Source organism: Lemur catta, chromosome 7 (assembly GCF_020740605.2).
Source record: "Lemur catta isolate mLemCat1 chromosome 7, mLemCat1.pri, whole genome shotgun sequence".
Classification (NCBI taxonomy): domain Eukaryota; kingdom Metazoa; phylum Chordata; class Mammalia; order Primates; family Lemuridae; genus Lemur; species Lemur catta.
In genome coordinates, this window is record NC_059134.1 from 101,618,446 (window position 1) to 101,634,219 (window position 15,774).

Here is a 15,774-nt window from a genome sequence, read left to right on the forward strand (position 1 = left end):
AAAGATCCCTGAGGGCTCCGAGAGAAAAGAGTTCCTTTTAAAGTTGTTCCTACCCCCAAACAGAGATATTTCCAAACTTGTCAACCTCAGAGCTGTCCAGGTGAGCCCGTGAACAGAACTGGCCCTGATCATTCGCAACCTCGCTACCCCACCCCCAGGTCTCCCGGCCTCGAGCACGGCACCTCCACTCTGTCCCTCCACTAGCAACGTTGTTTCCTGAAAACCCACGAGGCTCACTCCTATCAAGTCCATGCTCAGGGTCACCTCAGAGGATCTCTGGGGCCACCTTCCTGCCCACCACCTGCCCGAGGATGCAGCTCCAGTAGAGCTGGCAGCTGTGCACAGCAGTTGGCCTTTCCGGTGCACACTGGGTGCTGGAGGCAACAGAGCCTCAGAAGACAACAGCAACAGAACCAGAACCCCTGTGGCTGTCTCAGCCAGGCCACCCAGGTGGGGGAGGGGCCTGCCGGGGGTTCCCAGAGGAAAGCCTGGCTTATGAAACTCAAGAGGCAGAGGAAGTCCAGCCAGCTGCAGTCTCAGGGCCCTCCTAGCCCAGAAAGCAGCACTCTGGGAGCAAATAAGGAAGTTTTACTCCTGCCCCAGAAGCGTCCTCAGTGCAGGAAGAGTTTTACAAGTCTGTTGCAATCATCGAAAAGTGTAATTATTATTTATCCTTATATTTTAAGACAAAGTCTGGCTCTGTTGCCTGGATTAGAGTGCAGTGGCACCACCATAGTTCACTGCAAAAATTCCTGGGCTCAAGTGACCCTTCTGCCTCAGCTTCTTCAGTAGCTAGACTATATAGATAGGCGTGTGCAAAACGCCATCTAATTTTTCTATTTTTTGTGGAGATGTTGTCCAGGTTGGTCTCGAACTCCTGGGTTCAAAGGATCCTCCTGCCTAGGCCTCCCAAAGTGTTAGGATTACAGGCGTCACCTGGCTGAAAAGTGTCACTAAAGCTTAGTCCTTTAATCTCTGACTAAGTCCTTTAAGATGAGCCGTGAAACCATGATGCAACTCCTAAACCCGACACAGCAGCTGACAGTAGGAGTGACCTCCCCCAAGATGTCTGAACATCTCTCACATCCTTTTTGGTTCCTGGGATGGACCTAGTGTTCTCTGGATCTACCTAGTTTCCGATTTTAAGATTAGAGTGTGGAGAATTAACACAGGGATCACCTCAAATCTCCCAACCTCTTTGGTGCCGCTGGCCCTAGGGGAGCCTCCAGGTTCCCTCTCAGCTGTTCACTGAGTGACAGCACCATCTAGCGGCCGCCTTGGACAAAGCCGCGGAGTCTAGCGTTGACGATGATCCAACCTACTTCAGAACTGGAAGAAACAGCCAGGCTCAGGTTCCCAGGCTGGTCAGGCCACAGTCACACCTCTCCCAGTTCAGGGCACCATCTCTGCAGGGTAGTCTTTTGGCAAAAAAAATCACTCAAGACCAAAGTAACATGTAACCACGCCCGACAGGCTTGTTTTATTGGAGAAGGGGCCCTGGAGTTAACAATGTGAAGACAGCTGGACCTGAGGCTGGGAAGAACACCCTCCCCTCCCACACATGCCCACTGCCCCAAATAAAAAATAACCAACTATGGGAGAGCAGCCACTGAGGGGCAGGGAAAAGACATGGAACTCGAGGGCAGCAGTGAAGAGACCATGCGTGTGCTGGGAGGGCCCAGAGGCAGCGGCTGCACGAATGATGCGAGTACAAGTCTCTGGATCTTCCGCGTAGGTATGTATAAATATATAGAGATAAGCTGTTCTCTCCCCCTTCTCTCCCTTCTGCTCCGCGCTGCTGGCCGCGGTCCCAGCCCTCTTTCCACACAAGGGTGAAGGGAAGGGGGGGATGACCAAGTCATCACCGAATGGCGATCAGACCCACATCCATCAGCTTCTGGATCTTCTGTGCTATTACAGGATTCTTTAAGTGTCTGAGGACAAAGAGGCAGTTACTTGAAATGAGACTTAACCTTGCTCTCAGAGCAAGCCCCAATTCACAACCGCCCCGGAGGCACCAGGGTCACGGAGTCCGTGGAGGCGCTGCAAGGCCTTCTCCTCCACACAGAACTGCGCCACCCTCCTTCAAGCCCATGCACACGGTTTGAAGCCAAGACTTTTCTCCCAGCAAAACAGGGATGTGGCTTTTCCAAATGACCATTTAAGCTATCACGACTAACATGCAGACGAAGCCCTTCCAGCTCGCCACCCACTGCCACCCTTTAAGCTGTTCAATCCCACCCAGACTGATCATGCCCCCACCTGCCTTCTCATCTAACTGCTTTTCCTCCCGCTTCCCTGCAAGGCTGTCTCCCCCAACTCTACTTACTCGCTGAGTGCCTGGGGGTCCTTCTGCATCTGCTCCAGGATGAGCCGCATGGCCGGGTCACTCATTATCTGCTGCACCTCAGGGTCGGCCATAGCCCGCCGCTTCACATCTTCCGGGTTGTCGTGTCGGTTGTACTGGGCCATCATGCAGCGCTGGTAACCGTCTGCCGCCTCCTGCAGTGCAGAAAAGACAGAGGGGAAGGACATCAGCACTGCCTGGCTCAGTGCCTCAGAAGGTCCAAGATGCCAAAGGTAACTGAGAAGGGAAAAGAGCGCACAAGAGAGAAATTGACATGAAGAGAAATGGGGGTGACAGGGAAGATGAGTGAGTGAACGTGGAAAAGACCCAAAGGAAAACAGAGACAGGGAGAGCCCATGGGAGGCCAGAAGCAGCCCCACCTTACAGTTGGCATCCAGGTCTAGTGCCTTCTGGTACACATCCATGGCTTTTGTGTAATCCTTCATCGCTTCTAGGGCAGCTGCTTTCCGTGTATAACCCTTGACTGCAAACAGGACAGGTGAGGCATTATCCAAACACAGCCTCGCAGGTGCTTCTCACATCTCTCCGACTGTGCACCAACACCCCTCACCTCTGCTCATGCTGGTCCCAGATGCTACAAGCCCCCAAGAACATGCAGATGGACAAAGACTTGCCCTTTCCTTCTCTAATCTTTTGGCCAGAGGCAGGGGACAGGGGAGAGGCAGCAGAAAGGCACTTACTGAAGGTTGGCTCCAGCTGGATACATTCCTCACAGTCCTAGGAGAAAGCAGCAAAAAAGCATTAGGCTCCCTGCGTTAGAGAAGCGCCTCGGCAGCTCAGTCGGGGAGAATTCCCACTCTCACTGCCCCAGCACCACCACAGAGGACTCTGCTTTTGCCTCTGGTGCTCCTCAGTTCTGCCACCTGGGTTACTGAATAGGTTAAGCAGGATGACGACACAGGAGAAAGTGAGGCAACGCCACCAGAAGAGACAACTTCAGATGATGGACCATCTCACATAAGACAAATGGCCTGGACTCTGCAACAGGCTGATGTTATCAAAAGCACAAAAAGGCAGGGATACTTCTAGTCTGACAAACTAAAGAGAAAATGACAAGCAGATGAAATGCAGGCACCCTGCTACTAAGAGGTTTAACACATTGACTGCCACACTAGAAAAAAAAAATTTTCCCCTGGGGCCTCAGTGTTTTTATCAGAACAAAACCATCCTTTCTAATTTGTCAGTTTTATTGTTTTCTGTGCATGAGTTATATGCAACACAATCCATGCTTTTCAAATTAAACTGTCAATATTAATTTTAACAATAAGCAACATTAACAAGATATTCATGAACCAACTGCAGGGTTTTGCTTCACGCAGCACCGCGCTCAAAACTAGCTTAAGTGAAATTCAACTCATATGTGTTAAAATGTGGTTGTGGACCAGTGGAGAAATCTGAATGTGACAGAGAGAAGAAAGCATTAGCTCTGAGGTTACCAGGTGTGCTTGACAGCATTGTGACTAGATAGGGAAAGTCATTTCAGAAGATGCATGCACAAGAATTCAGAGGTCTAATTCCAAGTGCCAAAACACATAACCAATTTCCTTTCACAAATGGTTCGGCGAAGATGTGTTGATATTTAATTGTTCAACAGAGGTGGAGAATACACCAGGCATTCACTGTTAATTCTTCATAAGAATTATGAAGAAAAAGAATGCTATGCAATAGAGTAAGCACACCTGGGCCTAATCCCAACTCTTCCAAGAAGCTGTGAAACCACCAGTGATTGCAGCCATTCTTCTTCCCAAGTGCATAACTGGCAAAGAGCCATCCTGCCTCCCACGTGACAACCTCTATGCTTTGCTTCACAAACCAATATGCTTTTGACATTACCCCTGTACAATTCTACCAGCAGCAGTGGTGTCTCTAGGTCAGCTCCAGATCCAGAAGACAGTCACATCAAAGAGGAAAACCAACATGGACCTGGGTATGGGTGTCTCTAGACAGGTCACATTTGGTCCCCTTCCCACAACATGGTCTAGGCATATCTATCTGCTAGAAAACAGCTAAATTGCTGACAGACACAGTGGCTCATATTTAAGAGAATGATCACGACAACTCACCCACAGTGTCAAGCACAATCATATGTTACCACACACGATGTGACTGAGAACTACCTAGCTAAACTGAAAAAGCATGAGGAAGGATGGTGTGGCTGCTGCAGTAAACAGTATGGTGGTTCCTCAAAAAGTTAAACACAGATACCACATGACTGAGCATCGCCACTTCTGGGCACATACCCAGAAGAACTGAAAGTAGGGACTTCAACAGGTATTTGTACACCCGCGTTCACAGCAGCATTATTCACAGTAAGTAAAAGGCAGAAACAAAACAGTGTCCATGGACGGATAGATAGAGACAAAACGAGGCGTATACAAGTGAGAGATGATACAGCCTTAAACAGGAAGAAAATTCTGATACATGCTCCAACATGGATAAAACTTCAACACGTTATGCTAAGTGAAGAAAAGTCACAAAGACAAATATTGCAGGATTCCACCTGTAGTGGTACCTAAGTAGTCAAATTCATAGAAACAAAAAAAATAGGGGTTACCAGGGGATCCGGGATGGGGTAATAGGTAATCAGCGTCTAATGGGTACAGAGTTTCAATCTGGGAAGATGAAAAAGTTCTGGAGAAGGATGGTGCTGATGGCTGCATAATAACGTGAATGAACTTAATGCCACTAACTGTATCTAAAAATGGTGGAAAAGGCAAAACAAAAAAAACGAGAGGAAGGATAATGGGGAGGGAAAAGGATCAAGGTTCAAGGAAGGTGGAGAGGACCCACTTTCCCAAGAACTCCCAACCTCTTATAACTCCCAGGGCCAGCACCAGGTAAATACATGTCCCCTATTTTACATATATGCGCAACACCATGATGCGATCAAAGTTGATGAGAACAGGAAGAGGGAAAACACGTTCCACGCCCAGGTTTACAATCATGGCTGCCCCCATTTCCAGATCTCACCTTGAGCGCGAGCTGAAACTCCAGGAGTTTGGTGTAGCAGGCAGCTCGATTGCTGTACAATTTGGCATCTCGTGGATTCCTTTTAATGGCTTCTGTATAATGCTTCATGGCCTGGGGATAGTCCCCTGGGTAGGGAAAATAAGGACTATTTTTTAAAAAGCAAAAAACCACTATCTCCCATCAGGCCCTATTTCCCCCACAGTCAGGCATAGGAAGCACCACTCTTACCAACAACCCCACCCCAATCTGAGCTGCGGGTAATACCTTTCTGAAAACATTCATTGCCTTTGTTCTTCTCTTCCAAAGCCAAGTCAGGGTTTATGTAGGCCAGCCGCTCTTGTTCCTTCAGGATTTTCTCTGCCTAAGGAAAATAATTCCTGGGATAGTTTTAAATTCCCCTAAACATATAAATACCAGTCTAAAAAGCCTGACTAGGATTTCAATTTTTAAAGAGTACTGCTGTCAAGGTGTAACATACATCACTTTGGTTGTAGAAAAACAAGAGAATATTAGGTTACAGTAAGAACCATAACACTGCACTAGTCCACAATATTAACAAGTTTAAGGATGAAATCTTAGCTAATAAAAACAAGAACTGCAAAAAAGCTTGATCATTTCCTACATGTTGTCAACATTAAATGACAGTAGCAGGCTGAGTATGGTGGCTCACGCCTGTAATCCCAGGATTTTGGGAGGCTGACGCGGGAGGATCGATTGGGTCCAGGAGTTCAAGACTAGCCTGAGCAACGTACTAAGACCCAGTCTCTAAAAAAAATAGAAAAATTAGCCAGGCATGGTGGTGTGCACCTGTAGCCCCAGCTACTCGGGAGGCTGAGGCAGGAGGATCACTCAAGCCCAGGAGTTTGAGGTTGCTGTGAGCTACGGTGACACCACTGCACTCTAGCCTGGGCAACAGAGACAGATCCTGTCTCAAAAAAATAACAAGAGCAGAATCATATGAGATGACCAAAGTTACTACCTAAAAAAATTTAAGGCTCATGATTAAATAATGATTACAACAGCAAATGAAAGAATAAAGAACAATACTCAATTACTAAGAAAGAACAAAACACTCCTTATTCTTTTCATACCCACCTGCTGGCATTTCTTGAGCACATCTGGGGTTCGGTGCTCTGCCAGAGACTTGTTATAGAAATGGATGGCATCCTTGTACTTTTCCTCTTTGAAGTAGGAGTTGCCAATTCGGGCATAAGCTCTGGAAAGACAAGAGGGAAAAATTATTTGCTGAGGACAAGGCCAGAGACAGGATTAGACCCTGTAAAGAAAATGCACCTGCAACTGAAAACAAGGCCCACATCACTGCTAGGGCACTGTGGCCTTTAAATATCTCTTATCTGGGCTCCTGTGACCTCCTTTGCAACCCCTTCTTAACACAGCAGGCTCTGTAGCCAGCACCCCTCCTCCCCATGCAGGAAAACGTAAGTCTTGGACAGCAAACTCTCCATGCTACTCAAGGTATTGCAAGGTGGAGCATACTTGGCAATCTGTCGATAGTCTTCTCGGTTTTCTCTCCCCACTTCGATGGCCTTCTCACAAAGCTCCCGGCACTTATTGTAGTCGCCCTTTTCAAAGTATACCGCTGCCGGGCAGGATGGTGAAGAAGAACAGTCAGTCCTTGCTTCTTCCCTCAGGAACACCCAGCAACTCTCTTGCCCCTTGTTTCCGGGCCTCACCTGCTTGGTTGGTAATGTACGTCATGTTGGTGGGGTCCAGTTCCTTGGCTCTGTCGTAATGCTTCAAAGCTGTGTCAAAGTCTTTCTTCTTGTAGGCATCATTCCCCAACTCTTTCTCCTTCAGTGCCTAGACAGGGTTTGGGAGAAGTGAGCGCTGAGCAAATCTAACCCAGATGACAAAGCAAGTTTATGAATTGTCATGGGTACTGAAATGCCACATGCAACTATCGTATGGAAGCAAGTTCTCCATACCCAAAGGCCTCATCAATCAGCTACAGACTTAGCACAGTCAAGAATTAACTTATTTCATTTTTGCTTCCTCTGAAATTCCCCTCTTCCCACCTACTCTCCTGTTATCTTTGGCAGAAAGTAGAGGGCTTCTTTAGGGGAGAGGAAACCCCTTCAAAATGAAGCAACTGGTGGGGACAGTACAGTTCTGGACCAGGCTTTATTCAGAGAGGCTGCAGCAAGTAGTTTCTGTCATGTGGCTGTCTCAGGGCCGTCTTAGTTATCAGAGAACAGCAGCAGACGGGGTGGTGAGAGGATTAGGAGAAGGGGCTGTAATGGTGGCAGGAGTCTTCAGCAGAGCTCGCAACCACCCACACTGTAGGGCCTTTTTCCAGTTTTGAGACACCCTGAGCAACCAACGCTCACCCATTTAAAGGTGCTAAATTTGGCAACAATCTGCTGCTCCCGTTTACAAGAAGGGAAATAAAATCGTTTAGGCACATGCCTCCTGCTCTGGAACAATGTTGCTAAATGGACAACATTCAACTACATGCCACATCCAGCCAGGAGGCAAAAGCCCAAGGACTGATGCAGACAACGTTCTTCTGGGTCACGACAAGGACACACAACTTTACTGACTTGTCCTGACCAAGATCCAGGCTGGCAGCAATGCAGCAGCTATGGTGACTATGGAAGAGTAGCTCCCATTGCTAGAAATCCTTGAAATACATGATTCCTAGAAAATCATCTGTGAACTTGGTCTTTTAACATATCGACCATTCTAATTAATAACAGCAAGAAGCTAACATGTACTAAGCACTCAAAAATAATTATAGCCATCCAAAGTCTACAAATGTCGTTATATGGATTTCTCGTTGACTTGTTTCTTATAAATATAAGACAAGGAAGAGAAAAGAAAATGAGACCTGCTTCTTATTCTCTGGAAGATCTTCTTCCATAGGCTCTGGCTTGGTCTCCTTTTTGGGGGGAGGAGGAGGAGGTGGTGTTGCAACCTCTTCTTCCTCATCCATACTGCCCAGATCGACTCCAAGGAGGACACTGAGAGTAGTCATGACACGAGGATCTTGTAGTTTCCTAGTACAGATTGTTTTTAAAAAGAGAAAGAAATCAGCAATTATTCTTCCTCACAACCTATCTTAAACTCTCATTTACGGCCGGGCAGTGGCTCATGCCTGTATTCCTAACATTTTGGGAGGTTGAGGCAGGAGGAAGACTTGAGACCAGGAGTTCCAAACCAGCCTGGGCAATAGTGAGACCTCATCTCTACAAAAAAATTTAAAAAATTAGCTAGGCCTGTAGTCTCAGCTACTGGGAATGCTGAGGCAGGAAGATTGCTTGAGCCTAGGAGTTTGAGGTTGCAGTGGGCTATGATGAAGCCACTGCACTCTAGCCTGGGTGATAGAGTGAGACTCTGTCTCCAAAAAAAAAACGCATTCCATCTGAAATGAAGTCCCAGAGATCAAATTCATTCCTTGAGGCCAGCAGATACAAAGAGATGAGTTATTATACATATGCATCCCAATCTCATCTCAGGAGCCAGGGGATTCAGACAGAGACAGATACCAGTACAAAGTTTACAGACACATCTTTACATATCTGATGTTCTTTTCAACCTTGTTTCTACTCCAATATACCAAGAGAGACAGCAGGGCCTATGAGTATGGAAAGCAGGGGGCTGAAACACAAATAGCGAGGTGGCTTATGCCTGTAATCCCAACTACTCAGAAGGCCAAGGCAGTAGAATTGCTTGAGGCTAGAAGTTTAAGATCGGGCCTGGGCCCATCTCTAAAAGAATGGGGAAAAAAAAATAGCCAGGTGTGGTGGTACACGCGTGTAGTCCCAGCTACTCAGGAGGCTAAGGCGAGAGGATCACTTGAGCCCAGGATTTCAAGGTTACAATGAGCTATGATTGCACCACTGCACACCAGCCTGAGAGACAGAGCGAAAACTGTCTCTTTAAGAAAAAAAAAAAAATTACACGCACATATATATACAAAACAACCAACCAAACCTCTACTGTTCTTTGGAGAAAAAGCAAAGGCAGAATCTAGACCAGGAAACCCTTACCCTCTGCCACAGGGTTCCAGGAAGACAGCATAAGGTTCTCGCCAATTTCTAAAGAGTCACCACGCTATCTCTACTTACGTGCCCAAGTCAGATGGCTTATTTCGTAGTTGCTCTATCAGTTCCCGGTAGGTAGGATCACTGAGCAGTGTCCTTGTCCTAGGATCATTCTCCAATTTCTGATACAGATTGGGCGTGTTGAAAGGGTTCATGAATTTCCTCTCTGTCCAAATAAAGGAAAGCACATCACTATGAAATCGGTTCACTCATATTATTGTGCTCCCAGACCCTAGTAGACTGACATTGGGAGAGGGGGCTCAAAATTAGTCCCATTAAGAAAATAACAATAAAAATGAAAGAAGACAGTGTGTGTGGCGCCTACCTGCCAACCTGGCCTCCATGTTCTGTAAACCCTCTTTGAGCTGAGGGTTATTTGCTTCATGTTTTAAACCCTCCTCATAGGTTCGTTTGGCTTCTTCGAATCGGTTTAAGAACTCAAGAGCTGCTGCTTTTCGCGAATAGCCCTGAAATCAGCAAAGGAAGATACAAAATATGATAAAGGACACCTACAGGTAAATCCAGACGATGAACTCAAACCCCCCCCCCCCCCCCCAAAAAACCACCACCACCACCACCACCAACAACAAAAAAACTATTCCACATTTTTAGGCCAGGCAAGGTGGCTCACGCCTGTAATCCTAGCACTCTGGGAGGCCAAGGTGGGAGGATCACTCAAGGTCAGGAGTTTGAGACCAGCCTGAGCAAGAAGGAGACCCCATCTCTACTAAAAAATAGGAAGAAATTAGCTGGACAACTAAAAATATATAGAAGAAATTAGCCGGGCATGGTGGTGCATGCCTGTAGTCCCAGCTACTTGGGAGGCTGAGGCAGGAGGATCGCTTAAGCCCAGGAGTCTGAGGTTGCTCTGAGCTAGGCTAACGCCACAGCACTCTAGCCTGGGCAACAGAGTGAGACTCTGTCTAAAAAAAAAAAAAATTTACATTTTATGGAACAAAATGGATATTCACATGAAGGCCAATGAGAAAAAAGGGAGAGGAGTAGAATACAATGCCAACTTCAAGATATTTTAAGAGTTGAGCCAAAGAGCAAAGATGCACACCCTTCCTGCCCCAATTCATATTTGACCAAGTGTTGTCAGTTTCTTTGGCACCATTTTCTTCCTTAGTAGTACAACAAATAGAGCCTATATTACAGCGTGTCTTAGATCTGATGAAACATGCCGCTTTTCTGAGGAACATACTCTAATAGGGAGGTGGTAGGTGGGTGATAAACTACCAGTCTACTGGACAAACAACCAGGAAACTCAGGAGGCCTGCATGCCTCAGACTACCAAAAGACGTTTCTGGGGAAGGTCTGAAGATTCCCATCTCCCCCACAGCTTACCTTGCCCCAGTCAGGCTTCAAGTCAACTGTCTTGCAGCCGTCCTCGTAAGCCTTCTGGTAGTCTCCTTTCTTGGCATAAGCTGCAGAACGATTGCTGTAGAGCACATGGTTCTGGGGATCCAACTTAATGGCTTCGGAGTAGCACTGTAAGGCGTCGTCAATGTTGCCAGCACTCAGGGCCTTGTTGCCCTTCTCTTTTAGCTCATTGACCTAAGGAGAAAAGGAGCCCACATAGTTTCTCTATGATATGCCTATTTTGTCCCAAGTTTTTAGATGACACTCAGTCTTTTCTGTCATTAACAAATACATTACTTTATAGATAACAAGAGAGAAACTACAGGTTAATTTATTTACATTTCCCACACTTTGGGAGCCAGCAAAGAAAAAATAAGCAGGAGCAAAAAACCCATCTCTCTACTCTCCATCAGCTCCTGTGTGGATTAGTAACAACTCCAGGCTGGGCGTGGTGGCACATGTAGTCCCAATTACTCAGGAGGCTAAGGCAGGAGGATCACTTGAGCCCAGGAGTTCAAGGCTGCAATGAGCTATGATGAAACCTCTGCTCTCTAGCCAGGGCAACAGAGCAAGATCCTGTCCCTCACCCCTCCCAAAAAGGGAGAGAACTCTAAAGCTCCAGGACATATGCACAAGTTCCTCTCATTTAAAAGTAAACTCAATCACCACAGATTTACAAAGCTTTCAAATGATAAACTGAGCAAAGGCCTAGCTACTCCTGACAGGAATAAAGTGGACTGGGTGTGCACTGACACTTTCCAGTGACCCAAAGGCTTTAGGATGGCAAGATGCTCACCCGTGGCTACCACTTCCTCCCACCAGAGGAGAACCATTCTCCCATTTATCGATGTGGTAATACGTCACCATGTGGTAGATCAATGTTGTTCCTTAACGGGTAAAAGTAAAGCCGGTCCCTCCCAATCGGTTCTTGCCATGCTTAAATATTACAAAGGTGATGGAGAAGGATAAAGAAACAGGACTGTGATTTAATCTCCATCCTCTCAAACGTTCTGCATGGAAGAAGTAGGAACATAACAAAATGTTTAAAAAAGTGAAGTGGGCTTGGGCCCTATCAGAACAAGGTCCTCACTGGGGATAGCAGGCAAAAGGTCAGGTGCCCCACAGCAGCCCACCCGAGGGCCACACCTCAAAAGCTCCGAATGCGTCGATGATGCAAACACATTCTGTGAGATTCAACTACATCATTCAAGTTACTAAATCCTTCTTTCTTTATAGCTCTCATCCACCCAAAACCCAGTACATAGATGAAAGGAAGAATTTTGAGAGAAGTGATTTTTGAACCCAGAGATACACCAAAATCAGGAACTTCCATCAACCAGAGAGATCTTAGAAAGTCTCAAAGGATGAAGAAAGAAAAGGCAAAAGAAAACTGCCAAATTAAGGAAGGGATGAAAACCTTAGAGACCAAAAGGCAAAAAGTTACAAAACTCAACTGGTGTCAAGAGGCAGCTGAGAAACTGAGAAACAGCTTCAAGTTCTTACCTATTCTTTAGAAAAGCATTTTTCAGAATACTGACCTGCAGTGAGTGGGTGAGGAAATCCATTCTCTAGGTTATGATCAACATTTTAAAAGATCAAGTAGAACAGAAACTACCAACACCCAGTGTACATGATAGTAAATACTATTTTGTTAAATGTTATACAGTTGCATGTATGTACTCGGTTAAATGTAAAAAGCGTTATCACTGTGGGATTCATTTGAAAGGCCCCTATTGAAAAAAAACACAATTCTCGGACACTCAAATTTGTCCAACTTGAGTATTTCCTAAACTAGAATATGGATCTCAACAGTTCAAAATGAAAACAAAAGGTACAGAAGTCACATGTTTATTTTCTGGAATGGGTTCAAAACAGTGGATTCTAACACACCTGGGGTTAAATGCCAGGTCATCTGTACAACTGTGATGTAAATCTGCAGTCAGATGTTCACAGACTGAGCATATACTTGTAAAATACAACTTCTACAATGGGTAGTGTGATTTTTTTTAAAAACTATTTTTGTAACAGCAGTAACAGACCCTTCCTTAAATGTAAAAGACCCGTGTTTTATTCCACCTATACTATACCTATTTAATCTCAGATACAATTTATTACAAAGCACAAAAAGTTTATTAACCTCTCCATTTTCACTCTTTTTTAACTAAGTAAAAAGGTCCCAGCTTTGCCTAAAAGAGCCATTGCTATACTACAGCAAAAGGCTCAACTTTGTAAAGATCACACCAAAAAAAGTAAGTTGTTTTCTCTTTTTTTCCGATGAATCATTACAGCTCAATGACAGCTTCCAATGAAACAAAACCTCTCTAGGCCTTTCACAACTACAGGCCACTAAGAACACAACAAAATCACTGAAAACAGCAGCTTCAAACTTGGCCCCCTCAAAACGCTGAGCGGAGGCACTTAACTTCTTGCTGCTCATCTACAGAATCTAAACTGTTTGAAGTCACTAAGTCCTCCCCGTGTAACCAGAAACCGACCTTTTGGCAGCGTCGGTCCTCAGTCACTCCACAATCACACAGACACACGAGGGGAGGGCCGCACACATTTGTAAACCACTGGTAGAGATGGAATCCGTTCCAAGGACTTCTGAGGCACCCTCCCCTCTTCTGCATCAGGCACAGTCGGCCTGCTGCTCGTCAAACCTGCACTCAACACTCTCCCACCCCGACCTCCTCAGACGCAGAAAAGTAGTATTTAGCACAACCGGGTCCCGGGCTCCTAAGATCCTCAGCTACTCGCGGTGTATTACCGCCCCCACTCCCTCAATTCCTCCAAGTTAATCGTGGCCAAGTCCCGGGTGGCTTCTCCTCGGCGGTCTCAGATCCCCCAAATTGCCACTTCTCCGGTGACTCCGGTCCCTCGCCCACCTCCACCCCTCCCGGTGCGGCCGCACCATCCCCCCGCTTAGCCTGCCGCCACCTCTCGGGTACCTCCCGGGCCCGGCCACGGCCCGTCTTCCCGCCCGGCAGACTCTCCCCAAACTGGGGCCTCCTCGCCGAGGAGGAGACGATGGGCGCTGCCCGAGGCCGGGCCTCACGACAGACCCCTCCTGCCCGCCGGCCGCGGCCTCACGCTCTCGCCTCCCCACCGCAGCTCCGTCCGGCCCCGGCACCCCGCCCAGGCTCCCCCGATCGGGCGCCCGCCCCGCCCCTCTACCGCGGCCTGGCCCGGCCCGGTCCCGGAGCAGCGCCCGCGCCTCAGCCCGCCCCTCCCCCTTCACCTGCTCCATAGCCCGGCCCGGAACCCCGTTGAATCGAATCCGTCCGATCCGCGTTCCCAACTGCACGCGCCGCCTTCTGGAACCTACTAGAAGCTGCCGGGACCCCGGCTCCCGCCCCTTCCTCGCCTCCTCACTGGTCGAACTTTTCTGGGGGACTCTCTGTGCTCCTCTACTATTGGCTTGAAGTGCAGCCTATCACGTTTGCTTCCCTCTCATTGGACATCGGAGAGTAATTCCTTCAATCCTGCCTCCTCCGCACCTCGGGATTGGGAGCCCGTCAATAAGCCCCGCCTAGATCAGGCTGTCCGAATGGAGCGAAGAGCAGACTTCTGCGACACGGATTGGTCGCTTGGTCCGCCAATCGTAACCGAGCTGGCCGCGCCCATTGGTCCTGTTCTTTCTGGAAATTTCCACCTCTCCCATTGGGCTGCTGGACACCATGTCGGAACTTCCCTCAGAATAAAAGGAATTTCAATTGGGCGGAGAGTTGCCAACACTGTGCGCTGATAGGCTTAAACTGCTGCCCTTCAAAGGCGGGTTAGTCCTGCCAGTGGTTTATGGAAGTCCGGGCTGCAGGCGTTCTCTGTCGCTGTGCTTCCCGCAGGTGCGGGTCCCGGCGTAGCTTCCCGCCGCGCCATGCCGCGAGTTCCAGCCCACGCGATCCTTTCCTCACCGGCGGGAGGGCCGGGCCTGGCCTGGCAGTCGGCCTTGGGGTCCCAGCCGGTGGGTGACCGTCTCGGCCAGCCTCAGGAGCCCTTGGCCCTTGACCGCTAGGTGCCCGCGCTGTCCGGCGCCCCGGCCTCGGCCCTGGCCCTCCCCGCATCCCGGCTGTTGGGTTCTGCGTGTTCCACAAATGCCGCGCGGCTGTGAAGGCGCGGAGGCTTGGGCTGGACAGGCCCGGGATCCCATCGCGGCGGGGCGGGCTGGGCTGCTGGGTGTCCTCAGTGGAGCCGCACGCCCTCTCTGAGCCCTTGGGGAAATAGTTTGGTAATGTAGGGCCCAGGGGGGGTTCTTGCGGGAAGCACTTTATGAAAGAGACTTCCCTCCCCCCGTTATTCTAGCGTAAAAGGGGCAAAGGAAACAAAGAGCCAAATGAGGTACTTGACCACCTACTGCCTTGAATCCCAGCCACAAATGTCAGAGGCAGGGCCGGCAGAGAGGTGGAAAGGCGCCAAAATAGATGGGCTTGCAGGATTAAAATGCTGCATCTGCTTCTGGGGTCAGCGTGTGGTTCGTGGATAAAGGACCCCCATAACTGGGGTTTGGTGGGGGTCTTGGGCCCTGCCGTGTCATTCTGCCCCATCTCCGTAATGCTGTCTAACAGGGTTTAAAGTGCCCTCTATGCCAGTAGCTCGTCTCCGCAGCTTCCTCTTTTATCCCAGATGTATCTTTTTCATGTTGCACACTGCAACCAAGTGACAGCCCATCCGCATACCTGGTAATCCTCGTATAGGAAGGACCCTTCTAGGCTGTAGGATGGGGCTCAGGACCTGTCTTAACGTGGCGGGCCTGCTTTTCTCACCTTTCCTCAGACCCCCGGTGTCCGCACCAAACTCCAGCCACACTGACATCTCTTCCTTGAACTAGGCGGGCTCTTTCACTCTGTTCCCTCTGCTGGCGTCCCTCTTCCACCAACTCTCCCACCGTCCAGGCTGAAATGTGCTATCAAGCTTCCTTGACAACCTGCCCAAATAAGCACCCTAATTTCTGTCCACTTGTTATTTGCTTTCATAGCACTGTGAGCTCTGCATGTATCCAGTTACAAATTAAAT

At 48.3% G+C, this 15,774-nt stretch overlaps 1 protein-coding gene across 2 annotated transcripts; it reads right to left on the reverse strand.

The window, feature by feature from the left end:
• Positions 1-1,450: 1,450 nt before the first annotated feature.
• Positions 1,451-14,145, reverse strand: STIP1 (stress induced phosphoprotein 1). 2 transcript variants are annotated; one of them, XM_045556228.1, is made up of 14 exons: positions 14,003-14,145; positions 10,750-10,959; positions 9,728-9,869; positions 9,427-9,568; positions 8,187-8,355; positions 7,033-7,159; positions 6,836-6,938; positions 6,434-6,554; positions 5,603-5,699; positions 5,339-5,463; positions 3,049-3,085; positions 2,728-2,831; positions 2,330-2,502; positions 1,451-1,934 (listed from the first exon to the last, which is right to left on the reverse strand). In XM_045556228.1, the coding sequence occupies exons 1-14, from the start codon at positions 14,009-14,011 to the stop codon at positions 1,862-1,864; spliced, it is 1,632 nt and encodes a 543-aa protein (XP_045412184.1). In that variant the 5' UTR covers positions 14,012-14,145; the 3' UTR covers positions 1,451-1,861. The 2 variants fall into 2 exon arrangements, with proteins under 2 accessions (XP_045412184.1, XP_045412185.1); XM_045556229.1 differs by lacking the exon at positions 14,003-14,145 and adding an exon at positions 11,629-11,939.
• Positions 14,146-15,774: the final 1,629 nt, after the last annotated feature.